The 13756-nt window shown below is 44.1% G+C and overlaps 1 protein-coding gene across 5 annotated transcripts in view; it reads left to right on the top strand.

The window, feature by feature from the left end:
• Window positions 1–13756, top strand: part of herc2 (HECT and RLD domain containing E3 ubiquitin protein ligase 2) — a 46565-nt gene that overhangs the window by 2166 nt on the left and 30643 nt on the right. For 4 of the 5 annotated variants that reach the window (XM_069704080.1, XM_069704079.1, XM_069704077.1 and 1 more), the window contains exons 3-29: window positions 379–472; window positions 674–805; window positions 2811–3033; window positions 4175–4275; window positions 5734–5875; window positions 6169–6273; window positions 6362–6533; window positions 6655–6828; window positions 7373–7561; window positions 7722–7873; window positions 8370–8527; window positions 8627–8740; window positions 8815–9066; window positions 9148–9341; window positions 9429–9629; window positions 9970–10198; window positions 10309–10433; window positions 10978–11156; window positions 11255–11439; window positions 11531–11686; window positions 11791–11976; window positions 12110–12286; window positions 12428–12531; window positions 12622–12772; window positions 12883–13097; window positions 13199–13331; window positions 13571–13698. In XM_069704080.1, the coding sequence (XP_069560181.1) occupies window positions 379–472; window positions 674–805; window positions 2811–3033; window positions 4175–4275; window positions 5734–5875; window positions 6169–6273; window positions 6362–6533; window positions 6655–6828; window positions 7373–7561; window positions 7722–7873; window positions 8370–8527; window positions 8627–8740; window positions 8815–9066; window positions 9148–9341; window positions 9429–9629; window positions 9970–10198; window positions 10309–10433; window positions 10978–11156; window positions 11255–11439; window positions 11531–11686; window positions 11791–11976; window positions 12110–12286; window positions 12428–12531; window positions 12622–12772; window positions 12883–13097; window positions 13199–13331; window positions 13571–13698 (4371 nt within the window). The remainder of the gene's footprint in view (window positions 1–378; window positions 473–673; window positions 806–2810; window positions 3034–4174; window positions 4276–5733; window positions 5876–6168; window positions 6274–6361; window positions 6534–6654; window positions 6829–7372; window positions 7562–7721; window positions 7874–8369; window positions 8528–8626; window positions 8741–8814; window positions 9067–9147; window positions 9342–9428; window positions 9630–9969; window positions 10199–10308; window positions 10434–10977; window positions 11157–11254; window positions 11440–11530; window positions 11687–11790; window positions 11977–12109; window positions 12287–12427; window positions 12532–12621; window positions 12773–12882; window positions 13098–13198; window positions 13332–13570; window positions 13699–13756) is intronic. The other variant, XM_069704078.1, reaches the window with a different exon arrangement.

Below are 13756 nucleotides of genomic sequence, written 5' to 3'. Positions count from 1 at the left end.
GATGTCTTCTTGAATCACTTGACACTCTGAGATAAAGTAGCTATTCTGGTACTTTTGAGTTTTGAAGACGGCACAAGAGATTCTCATCCACATGTCAGAGAGATGACAGAATTAGTTTATGCTCCGAATCTTTGAACATTTAGAGAGGGATGAAATACAGGCAAATATCACACATTGAGTGGGTTATTTATGGGAATAATAACTGATCACACTGGATGTATTTCAGTTGTATTATGTTGTAGTTCCCTGATAATGTGATACTAACTAGTCTGTCTCATACTCCTGCTGAAGATTCTGCAGAACAAACATAAAGATGTGAATAAGATGATTGTATAAAGATGTACTTGGTGCTGATTTTCTGTTTCTGTCCTCTGGCAGCGGGCATTCTCTCCGGAGGGTCTGAGTGAGATGTGGAATGAAATGGTAAAAGATGAGGAGATAACATTCAATGGAGAGGAATCAGCTCACCCAGGTAAGGCTCTGTGACACTAAGGATTTATTTAACACCCTATGTTTGTGACCCATTTGCACACAACTGCCCCTTGGCTCTGATAACATGCAACATTTTTACACACTGTCGGAGGATGACACTTGATACAGGGGACTGGGATGATGTTTTAACCTTGCTGCTGTGAATGAAGCTAAAAGTCATCATTTCTTTTGGCTCTTTTAGAAGACTGCACTGATTGTTTTGGAGCTCAGAAGAAGGATGAGCCCAACGACAAAGAGAAGAAAGAGGAGGAGGAGACGTTAACATCGGTGCATCACTCCATCATCGAGACCTGGGACTGGGGGCGGCAACCAGGTGAGAGCGCTACCCGAACACAGTTAATATTTGGTGGGCTGCTGTACATCCCGTTTGCAGCCTACTTCCGATGCTTGCCCTCCTCTCATGCTGTGGCTCTTGTTATTTTATGCCTTTCTGTTTCCAAGTAGGGTAATTAATACCTTGCTGACACCAGATGGTTTCACAAGACCTAAATGTCGACTAGATACAATTCTACTGACCAGTGTGACACGTGGCCAAGCTCTCTCTTTATCATTTCCACGTCTGTCAGGGCCTGCTCATGTGTGCGTGTTTTGCTGCCACGTGTGGTGAGGAAACTGAAATGACAACTCGCTGGTCTGAGTGGTTATTTTTACTCCTGCAGGGTGTAATCTTGGTAGGCATTACAATGTTGTTCAGAGTGGGGCAGCGTCACCCAAGTTGTGTTTACTGCCGGGTCTGGGTGGGAGGGTGTCATGGTGGTAGGAGATAAGCGCTGGGTGGGGGGGGGGATGGGGGCCCGGTCTACATGTCCAGTGAGTGCAGGTTTTTCTAATTGGCTGCTTCTCTCTCTTTCTTTCTCTTTTTTTTTTTTTTATTGAGTGAGCCAGGAAATCACACTGGTCTGATTGTATAGTGAGTGTAACTGGATCGCTACATGGACCGATGCTCTGTCATTGAGTCTTAAAGTTCAAACTGAATACTTCCTGCTTTTCCTTCGTGTGGTCAGATATCTGGAACCTGAAGGTCTCAGCTACAACTCAGACCTGAGCTTTTGTTTAGAAATCAGGATGGTGACATATGTCGGCTTTGCTCTGATTCGCAGCAGTGAATGTTCGTTTCCTCTCTTTATTGTGTCCAAGTTTTGATCAACCCGTATGACTTTGATATGTCCTCAGCACAAGATACTTTTTAGAAATGTAAAATTATCAGTGAGAGTCTGACCGGGATCCATATCTGCTCTGACAGCGGAGCACAGCTGACTGGAGTGTGGGTCATACAACCTCAGGCCACTCTGGCTTACATAAAGCTTAAGTGGATTTCAGACCTGCTATTTTGGCCCGTCTTGTCTTCCCTGCAGCGCTGCTGTATAGACACAGTAAAGCGTTTTCTTTTCAAAAAGTTCAAAACAAAGGGCCGTTTGTTAAGAAAGTCAGTGAGGAAGAGTTTTAAATGTGGTGATTTTTTTTTTTTTTTTTTCACTCTGAAACATTTAAGCCTGCAAGTAAAAAGCTTCAGTGTCACAGGACCTTTTCTTGAAACACTGCACTGTCAGTGAAAAGATTAACTTAGGATAAATGTGTTTTTTTTTCACACTGAGCCCTCCATACATGTTATACTGTGAAAATCCTCAGTGCATCGTGTAAACTTCAGAGGTACATTGTGAAATTTTAATTGCAGAAAGCAGCTTAAATTATTAAATTGCAGCAGTATGTTTTATGAATGCCAAAAATGGTTTGATTGTTTTTGTTTGTCCTGTAACTTCTGTTTTGTGTCACTATAAATTGTATGTTTGTGCAGATTTTTATGGGTTGTAAGAAATATTTAATGTCAACAGAGAGGACATGGTTTTATTTTGGGTCACTTTAAGTAGCATGTTTTTTTTGTTTTTTTTTTCGTTTTCCCATGCTGAATGCCTGAGTGTGAGACACCTGCTGAACGGGTACAATAATATGTACAGACTGTGCAAGCACATCTCAACATATGTTTTGCGATAAAGCTTGATTCAAGAAATTGTTTTTATTTTGCAGAAGAAACTGAATGGAAATTAATACTAATTTTATTCACTGTTGAATTAACACCATAAAAATCACAATTGCTTTATGGTAGCTTTTGCAGCATTGTTTACAGCTTCTGCAATTATGACAGCAGAATAACAGATTTGGGCATCTAGTCATTAAAAACAAACATGTAATTTTGTCCTTACTGTACGCACATTTTTTTTTGTAGTCAAGTTTATTCTGTGAGGCTAACTCGGGTTGCATTTGGTTGGGGCTGATTTTTAATTTGCATTGTTTTCCTCCCCCCTTCCTTGTGTGCACAGATGAGACGGAGCTGAAGGACTGTCTCCTGGTCCTGGTCGACGACCAGCAGAAGCTCTCGGCTCAGATGGCCAAAAGCACCCTTTCCGGCCAACGTCTGCGCCAGCGCCTGGTCATCCTGGAGCGCTACCTCATCTCCCTCAGCCACAGCATGATGGAGGAGAAGGACAAGGTCCGCTGGAAGACGCCCCCCAGCCCTCCACTGCCTGCTGCTGACAATAAAAGGTAATAATTAAGCCACAGGTCGATCAATATGATCAAGAATTCAAACCAGCTGGAGCCTCTCTTTGTGGAGTGCATGTTCTCCTCATTCCTTTGTGGCTCTCCTCTCGGTGCATTTCCTCATAATCTGTAAATAAGCAAATGAACTGGATGTTCCAGTTCATTTTGAATGTGAATGCGTCTGTGCTGACTTGTGACCTGCGGAGGCTGTACACTCTCCTCTCTCCCTGAGTGAGCTGTGAAAGACAACAGCCAGTCTGTGGCAGAGTGGTCAACGGTAGCTGGAAGTAGAATTAAAGTATATTGTAATGTTATGAATGTACATGCTCTCATTCAGACATTTACACAGGACTGTACAGTTTTCATTGTGGTATGTGCAGCACGCAGACTACCACTTGAACTCTGCAGCTTTGCGTATGAGTGCACACGGTGTTTTCCTTTTGTGAGCCTCTTAGCCACACACAGTATGTGTATGTACTAGGACATACTGTACTTGTGCTGTAGATGTACTCTTTACCTCAGTTGCATACATTCACATACAGTGTACTGTATATTTATTTAGTTAGGGTGCATTTTAAAAATCCACAACGTTTTTCTGCTTACGTACGCATCAGTTTACGGACTTCCTTTTAGTTCTTTGTGTTCGTGGTAAGATTTTACTGTTGTTTTTATGAGTCCGATCTTTGTTTAGTTGCATTATTAAATGTCAGCAGAAGCACAAGATAGCATTTTTTATTTTTTTTTTTTATTTTTTTTTAATAGAAACTCTGCCTCACATGTAGCCTGGTCCATATCCAGACCAAAATAGTCACGCTTGGTATACTCAATAGGGAATTGTTTCCAGTTATTGAATCCTAATGCGCTTGGCTCTTGGGTTAATGTCAAGATTACTGGATCTACTACTACTACTACTACTAACTAATTACTGGAACATGAGCGCTGAAACTTTACCACTGCTGCAACTGCATTTAGAAAAAAATGGCTTGACTGTTCCCTGATTGGTCCTCCCTTCAGAGTGGCTGGGCAGACGTTAATGTAAACAAGGTTTCCAGTACTGTACAACACAATATTCAGTATAGAAAATAACCGCAGATATTATAATTTAATCTGAAGAGTTGATCCCTGTGTGTCTGTGTTATTTCAGCCCTCGTCCGGCCAGTAAGGGTGTTGAAGGTCTGGCCAGAGTCGGCTCCAGGGCAGCGCTCTCTTTTGCCTTTGCTTTCCTGCGTCGTGCGTGGAGGTCAGGTAAGAACCTCCCAGCATGCAGACAGACTGAAGACGTTGTGTCCTCCAGTAGAGGCGATGATAGCTGCTGTCATGGTCACTGAGCTTTGCTCAACAGCTGTTGATGAATGTGTTGCACCACGTTAGAGGCCGGTCATGGTAAACAACCCAGCATATTTCGCAATGCTATGTTTTTAGCTTTAGTTTGTGGTTGCTGCTACAGGAAGGACTGAGAGATCATAGGATAGGACCAAGGGGGCGAAAATGGAGGTAGCTCTATGTAGCTCTAAATTGATTGCAGCACTGAAATACAGAAGTCCCGATTACAGGCAGATAAATTAAGAATAATTAAGGATCAATATCTGTGCCACAGAGAAGTAGAATATATTTAATTATCATTTTAGGCTGTAGTTTATTGTGTTGTTCTGTTGGACTGCACTGTACTTATGTCTAACTTTAGTCCCCTCATGTATGTGTGCATGGTTTATACAAATATATTTTAATATCATGCAGTCCAGTAAAACACAACCACACACTATGACCTTAAAAAGAACATAAAGTTGAGCTTGATATTGAACCCTGATCTCAATGGAATTAAATCACAGAATCTGATTATAATAGTAAATAATAAATCTGCCAGTGGCTGTGTTCCTCATGTACATCCTTCAAGTAGAGATGCTGTTTTTGTTATGCGTGAGGTTGAGAGCTGCCTGTCCACCGGGGCTGGGTGGGACAGGGAACAAAGCTCCAGCCTCTCCTCTGTAGTGAGCAACACACACACACACACACACACACACACACACACACACACACACACACACACACACACACACACACACACACACACACAGAGAGAGCGAGAGAGTTAAGCCTCTCATCCTCATTGTAGCTGTAATATAAGGTATAAACAACAAGTGTAACTGTGTTCTTTCACCATAATGAAGGTCCTGTGAAGGTTAAGACGAGGAGCATTCGGATTCTGACTGGTTGCCATTACACGTGGAATTGAAGGCAGTTATATGGAAGTGCATGAGAGCTTCAAACAACGGCTCTTATTTATCAATTATAACAGATTCAACAAGTGATGTAAAAATAGTTCTCCTTCTCCATTTACTGAATACTAATGGTGATGAATAAGAGAGTCTGTTATAGAGTAGATATGTGTGTAAGCGGTGTGGCCCTATAATACTAGCACAATATTTGCTGGTATTTCTGCGAGCACAGTTATTCTGTGTAACAATGATATACATTTATATTTTAATATTAATAATTATATTATTACTTAAATTTTAATGTCAGATTTAAAAGAAAAACATGGGGTCTATTCATAATAATGACATTATAACAATAATATAAATCCTCTGTATTTCTGAATGCTTGACTTGTTGAACTATAAATGTCATAGTTTTTGGTAACTTCTGTGTGATGTAATCGCTGCAGTCTGATTATAAAACAGAAGAGGTTTGTTCTCTGGTGCAGGAGATGATGCAGACCTTTGCAGTGAGCTGCTCCAGGAGTCTCTGGATGCCTTGCGGGCCCTGCCTGAGGCTACACTGTTTGATGAGGGAACTGTGTCATCAGTGTGGCTGGAGGTTGTGGAGAGAGCCACAAAGTTCCTCAGGTTTGTTACTAACTGATCAGCTGCTGAATAATATTACTGTACATGAACGATACAATGATGAGTTGACCAAAATATAATCTGTCACTGTTTTAAAAGAAAAATGTCAAACATTATTCTAGTGTCAAGAAATTTGTGGATGTCATCTTGGACTTTTTTCTGTTTTCTGAAGTTTAATAAACCAAGAAAATAATGGGCAGATTAATCAGAAATGAAAATAATCACTATTTGCAGCCCTGCTGTATACTGCACGCTGGATAATCCTGTGTAGCTCATGTTGTCTCCTTTGGAACCAGTGATGTACATGGAAGTGCCAGCACCAAGGGTAACATTCCTCTTCAGGACCAGCACCTGGCGCTGGCCATCCTGCTGGAGCTGGCTGTCCAGAGGGGCACGCTCAGGTAACCAGACATCCTTCATACCTGCTTCAGTTGAAACAAACGGCCTCCTCACTTCTCACTGTGTGTTTTCTTCATTGTGTCCTTCCAGTCAGCTGCTGTCTGCCGTCCTGCTACTGTTACGTCTGTGGGAAAGCGGCACCAGAGAGATGGACAACGAGCGCTCCACGCAGGGAACCAGCGCTCCTCTGCTGCCCCTCCTGCAGCGCTTTCAGAACATCTACAGCAGCAAGGAGGAGCCCGTTCCTGAAGAGGAAGCTGAGGTGAACACCAAGTTAAAAAAATAAATGGAACAAAATCATTTGAAGATAAGACAATGAGAGATTGAAGTTGCTCAAGAATCAAGCTTACAAGTTCTTTGTGGTTGATTGCTGTGATTTCCAGATCCTCGCAGCCCCTCTGAGTCCCAACGAGAGTTTCCTGCGCTACCTGACCTTGCCTCAGGATAACGAACTGGCCATTGACCTTCGGCAAACAGCAGTGGTGATCATGGCTCACCTGGACCGCTTGGCTTCTCCCTGCAGCCCTCCACACTGCAACTCCCCCACATCACACAAGGTAACAACTCCTTTTATTAGCTGTCAATGATGAACGGATTGTTTATGCTTGATTTTAGATCAGTGAGGCGATACCTTCCCTGAAGCCTTACTTTAATGTGCTACTATGCTTCCTTTTTGGCTGTATTCCAATGCAAATTTCTCACACAGAGTATGTAAGTTACTGATTAAGTTATCCTATTGGTCGACTGAGTCCCGCGAATTCCTGTAACTTTTTCAAATTTAAAGCCCTCGTTTCCAATCAAAAGCTGCTGAGTGTTTCACAGGGTTCAGGCCTTTCCGTTTTTGCCTTGCCTTGTAATTGGTACAATAAAGTATGATGTATGACAAGCACGGACAAGCATCATCACCACACTTTTAATTCTTCAGCATCATATTTCTTCATATCAAATAATAATGAGATGAATTCATACAAACATTACCACCTTCAGATTTGAAAGCTGACATGGCTTTTGTTTTCTTATGTCTATTTTATGTAGTTTTGTCAACCTGCTGCCAGAAAGGTAAACAGTCCAAATTAAACTGTCTGTCTCATTTTGTTCCAGGGGACGTTGCAGGAAGTGATCGCCTGGGGCCTGTTGGGTTGGAAACTTTATGCCAACGTTAGCGGACCAATCGAGTGCAAAGCCCTGTCGAGCCTCGGGGTCACACAAATCGTCTGTTCCGAAAAAGGCTTTCTCATCCTGTCCAGCAGTGGTGCTGTTTACACCCAGAACTACAAGAGCACAACCCTGGTCAGTCCTGCAGCTCGGGTCTTCTCTGTTTATTGATATACCTGTTATACTCTGATATACTCTGTTTATTGATATACCTCCCTCTAAAACATCAGCCAGCAGCTGATCCTTTCATCTTTGTGCCTCCTGCGGAATGAGTCACTGAATTATTTTGTTGCAGGCTCCGATGCTGATCCATGGTCTGACCTCCAGGAAGATTGTGAAGCTCGCGGCTCATCCTGATGGGCAGCACAACTTGGCGCTGTCGTCCAATGGGGAGGTCTTCTCCTGGGGCTGTGGTGATGGTGGACGCCTCGGCCACGGAGACACCACGTAAGTAGCTAGAGAAAATCCACAATGATAATCATTTGTCTTCAGGCTTTACTTACTTTTGTATTTCCACCTGGTCCCATCATATAAAACACGAGGCTGTGTGGACTGTGTGATACTGCCCTGGTGGAAGGAGCATCACAGATTTAACACTGAAGTTGTGGAGTTTGGATATTTGGGGCACTAAGTTGAATTATTGATCAAACAGATGGAGAACATGTACAATACATTATTTCCCAAATCTGGGGCATTTCTTTAAATGTTTTATGCTTGTTGACCAAAGGCAGCCACTGAAGATGCCACTGACTGCCTTCAAAGTCAGAATGAAAGGATTCAATCCTAACTTTCAATATCCGTTTGTTAATAAAATCGTAAACATACTTTAAACACAAATTGCGACTATTGAACACAATCAGGACGTTTCCTGAAATGATCTTGTTGCCCTAAATCCTTGATTCTGTCTGAGAAGCATTTCAGTCTGCTCCACTTTATTTTTCAGATATCTAGAAGAGCCCACCATGATCGCCGCCTTCAATGGGAAACAGACAGGAAAGCACGTGGTACACATTGCTTGCGGGAGCACATACAGCGCTGCGATCACAGCCGATGGCGAGCTCTATACGTGGGGCCGAGGGAACTACGGTCGACTGGGCCACGGTGAGCTTCACACGCTCGCCCCTGGTGTCTCATCTTTAATAATAACATCTTTGTGTTGTTTATCACTTAAATGAAATTGTCTCCTGACTGTGCTTCCAGGCTCCAGCGAGGACCAAACTACACCCATGCTAGTGACGGCGCTGAAAGGAATGAAAGTGATGGATGTGGCGTGTGGAAGCGGCGATGCTCAGACGCTCTCTGTGACAGAAAATGGTAAGAATAAGAGTCGAGCCCGAGTTCAAGCAGACTGTAGTGTTAGTATTCACCTCCTCTGTCTGCTCCCACAGGTCAGGTGTGGTCCTGGGGGGACGGAGATTATGGTAAACTGGGCCGAGGAGGCAGTGATGGCTGCAAGACGCCCAAGCTGGTGGAGAAGCTGCAGGACCTGGACATAGTGAAGGTGTGCTGCGGCAGCCAGTTCTCAGTAGCCCTCACCAAAGATGGTCAAGTGTACACCTGGGGGAAAGGAGACAACCAGCGTCTGGGTCACGGCACTGATGAGCATGTCCGCTACCCGAAGCTGCTCGACAGTCTGCAGGGTGAGTGGACGACGTACGCAATGGTTTTCAGAGGCTTTTAAAATAGAAAGACTTATCTCTGTGTGTTCTGTTTGCAATCAGGAAAGAAAGTTGTGGACGTTGCTGTGGGATCTACACATTGCTTGGCCCTCACGGACGACGGAGAGGTGCACAGCTGGGGCAGCAACGACAAGCTCCAACACTTCGATACGCTCTTTTCCAACAAGAAGCAGCCCAAGGCTCTCCCAGGGCTGAACTCCAAACACATAGTGGGGATCTCCTGTGGGCCAGGGCAGGTAACACATGGAACTCTCACCATTCATCTGATGTGCTCACAATGATAAAAGACGGATTCAACACATGTAGTATTTATTTGTCCGCAGAGCTTCGCCTGGTCCTCCTGCTCAGAGTGGTCTGTAGGACAGCGTGCGCCCTTCGTGGTGGATGTTTGCCCCGTCACCTTTGAGCAGCTGGACCTGCTCCTGCGGCAGGTCAGTGAGGACATGGACGGCACCTCAGACTGGCCTCCTCCACAGGAGAAGGAGTGTATGGTGGTCGCTACCCTCAACCTGCTCAGGCTCCAGGTAGGCAACAGATGATGTTTTATCAGAGATGTTCTCAGGCTTTTCCAGTGTGTCTCCCATGTCTAGTTTGTGTCCTTTCAGTTCTAACAGTTTGTCGCAGTCACACTAGACTGATTTAAAGACTCATTGTAAGAAAACATCTCAAAATCCTTCCTGGAGCTTCTGAATCCCACTTCCTTAATATAAATATTTGTAGGTGTTCTTCATGTTTTGTGATGTTAAATTCAATATCTTTGGTTTTTCTAACATTTCATAACCTATAATGATCAAGTAATGAATAATAAATAGTAATACAATTAATTGTTAGTTGCAGCCCTAAAGCTCCCTGATTATTCCTCAGCTCCACGCAGCCATCAGTAACCAGGTGGATCCAGAGGAGCTGGGACTGGGGCTCGGCAGCGTGCTGCTCAACAACCTGAAACAAACCGTGGTCGTGTTAGCTAGCAACGCCGGTGTGCTCAATACTGTGCAAGCAGCTGCACAAGCTGTCCTCCAAAGTGGCTGGTCAGTGCTGCTGCCCACAGCGGAGGAGAGGGCGCGGGCACTATCATCACTGCTGCCTAATGCCGGTGAGTACAAATCACAACATCTGAGTCAACAAAATAAAGAACACCTGAGCTCTGCTCACTTTGACAGAAGTGATTTAAGACAGTCTGAGCTTTTAATTATATTTTTCCAGCATCTGGAAATGAGATGAGTGTGAGTCCTGGACGACGCTTCATGATCGACTTGTTGGTCAGCAGCTTAATGGCAGACGGGGGGTTGGAGTCTGCACTGAATGCAGCCATCACTGCTGAGATACAGGTCAGTGTGTTAAATGCACGAGTCATCACTCCTGCAGTCCTTCTCACAAAATGTAGCCTCAGCTGTAAGACTTTGTCTGTTTATGTAACAGATTTGTCTTTGGACTGAGCTTTGGCTTGAATTTAAAATCTCTGAGAACAGACTTGTCGGGATTCAACATTACTTTTCAACAAGTCCTGCTGAGTCATTCAACTATTTTTTTTAGTGGCTCCATTCAAATTCAATAATTTAGGACTTGTAGATTTGTGTTTTGTTTCCACTGGTCTTTACCACAAACGCTGGAGAAAAAAAAAAATCTACATATGTAACATGATAAATAGATCATTGAACCTTGCTTCATGCCAAAGTCTCAGTTTAAATTGACAGATCCAATCTTCTAGATTTCATTATAACTCTAAGACACTACTGTGATATTAAACACAATTTAATTCCTGTAACTGATGCAGAATATGAGTTATTATTAGTTTAAATCCTCTATTGCTGAATTACTGAAAGAACCTCTCTTGGGATAAGGCAGTCACACATTGTATTTTTTTAATGACAGGATATTGAAGCCAAGAAGGAGGCTCAAAAAGAGAAGGAGATCGATGAGCAGGAAGCTAATGCCTCCACCATGCACCGCTGTCGCACCATGCTGGACAAAGACCTCATCAACACGGGTATCTACGAGTCAGCAGGGAAACAAAGCCTGCCTCTGGTGCAGCTCGTGCAGCAGCTTTTGAGGTACCTGCACTTTACCCTCAGTCATGCTCCACCTGTGCCACTAATGCAGCATAACTCCTTGCTGTCTACTAGCAGATTTATTTGTTTGACTTCTGCAGGAACATCGCCTCTCAGACCATCGCAAGGCTGAAGGATGTCGCTCGCCGCATCTCCAACTATTTGGAGGCAGAGCAGGTGAGCAAGGAGCGCTCTGCATCTCTGGACCTGCTGCTGCGCTTCCAGAGGTTGCTGGTCAGCAAGTTGTACCTGGGTGTCAATGGCACAGAGAATGTCAATGGATACAGTAAGTCCCTTCCTCAAACCTTTTCTTTACTCATCCAGCTTGAAAATAATCTCTAGACGGGCAGCGTTTGATTTCTCTGGTTCTTTTGCAGATCCTGAGCTCCTAGGTGTTGGCTCCCTGCTAAAGAAGTACATCGCCTTGTTGTGTACTCACATTGGAGACATCCTCCCTGTGGCAACAAGCATTGCCTCTACTGGTCGCCGCCACTTTGCTGAAGTCTCTCGTGTTATTGAAGGAGATCTAACAGGTAAATTTTGTCCCTCAAGTGCGCATGTGCAGCATGAGTTACATGAATACTTTTAAGGAGCTTGTGAGACAGTTGTGGATGTCTTGTTGTTTCTTCTTTGATAGGCGTCCTCCTGCCTGAGTTGGTGGTGTCCATCGTCCTCCTCCTCACCATCGATGCTGGTCTGATGCAGGAGACCGGTTCCATCCCCCTCCTGGCTGGACTCCTGGAGCACTTGGACCGCTTCAACCACCTGGCTCCAGGATACGAGAGGGATGATAACGAGGACCTGGCCTGGCCAGGCATTATGGGTATAACACCATCTGTAACTCTCACATCTCCCTGATTTATTAGAATCAGGAGCCTCAATTTGAGAATGAAGATTAGATGTTATTCACTGCCTTGTAGTTTATTACGTAACCAGCTTTTCTGCTGCGTCGGCAGGGTCATTCTTTACAGGGCAAAACTCCAAGAACAATGAGGAGGTTTCTCTCATCCGAAAGGCCGACCTGGAGAATCACAACAAGGACGGAGGCTTCTGGACAGTAATAGACGGAAAGGTCTACGACATCAAGGACTTCCAGGCTCAGTCCCAGTCACTGGCAGGAAACAGTATCTTGGGTAAGACTATGAAATAGTTTTGAAATGAAATGTCACCGAATTCTTTTCAACTTTTTTGCTTCATTTGCTTGAGAAAGTACAGAACAATCCTCAATGATTTGTTCTAATGTCCTTTTGCTGTGGAACGAAATGTCTCCACAGCCCAGTTTGCAGGAGAGGACCCTGTGGTTGCTTTAGAAGCTGCTCTGCAGTTTGAGGACACCAGAGAGTCGATGCAGTCCTTCTGTGTTGGCCAATATATGGAGGTAACAACTTTGACATTCATTTAATAAAAGCCACTTCTTACTTTGTAAGTGGTTCTTCCCTTTAATATTGAGACGTTTAATCATTTACAGCCAAACCAGGAGACCGTTACGACTCCAGATCTCAGCAGTCTGTCCTCCCCACTTATCGACACTGAGAGGAACTTGGGACTGCTACTGGGTCTTCACGCCTCCTACTTGGCCAAGAGCACCCCTCTGTCTGCCATGGAGATTGAATGTGCCAGTGAGTTTCATGATTTGAAAGTGATCTGGTTCAAAAATCATAAATTCAAGTTGTTCAAAACAAACTTTGAATCGACGTGTTTGACTGAAATGTTTGATTTCTCTGTGCAGAATGGCTGCAGTCCTCCATATTCTCTGGGGGCCTGCAGACCAGTCAGATCCACTACAACTACAATGAAGAGAAGGATGAAGATCACTGCAGCTCTCTGGGTACAACCACCCCGGATAAGGCCAAGCTGTACTCCCGCCGAATAACCCTCAGCGACCACGCACAGCCTTTCCTGCAGGCCATCGCTGACAACAACACTCAGGACCACACTGTGAAGGTACAAGCATGACAGAAATAACTGAAGAGGCGAGTACATGGCAGGTGTGAAGCCGAAGGAAAATTTTGTTCATGTCTACCTCTTTCTTTGTGATATTTTAGGACTTTTTATGCCAAATAGAGCGTTGCTGTAAGCAGTACCATCTTATTACTCCCATCACCTTCCCCCCTGAACACCCTGTGGAGGAGGTTGGCCGCCTGCTGCTCTGCTGCCTGCTCAAACATCAAGACCTCGGTAACCTAGCAACTGGACTCGGACTGGTTGTTTGAGGATGAATTAGGAGCTGATTTTGGCTCACTTTGTCACTGAAACTGGATTTTTGTTGTTAGTAGCAATGCTAAGATGCTAATTTATTATTTTTCCTTTCTGGAATCTCACAATCCTCAACAGTTTTATTACAAACAAAAGCAAATCACATCTTTAATGGCTTGTGTTTGTTCAGCAATGTGATGTCCAACCTCTTCTCGTCACAGGTCACATTGCTCTATCCCTTGTCAGTCAATGTGCCTTGGGTGTGGACCAAGGGAAACAGAGGTCCCTCCCGAAATCTGTGATCGACGTGTGCCGCATGGTCTACCAGGCAAAGTGCTCTTTAATCAAGGTAGGGTTTCACAAGAGCTCCTCAGTGGACAGTGTTGTACAGTTATTTCCTGATACAA

This window comes from Brachyistius frenatus, unplaced genomic scaffold, assembly GCF_029030835.1.
Source record: "Brachyistius frenatus isolate BFR_SWC_R1_liver_20210118 unplaced genomic scaffold, ASM2903083v1 Contig_49, whole genome shotgun sequence".
NCBI lineage: Eukaryota > Metazoa > Chordata > Actinopteri > Embiotocidae > Brachyistius > Brachyistius frenatus.
The sequence above is the reverse complement of the archived record's forward strand: the minus strand, read 5'-3'. Positions and strand labels throughout refer to the sequence as shown.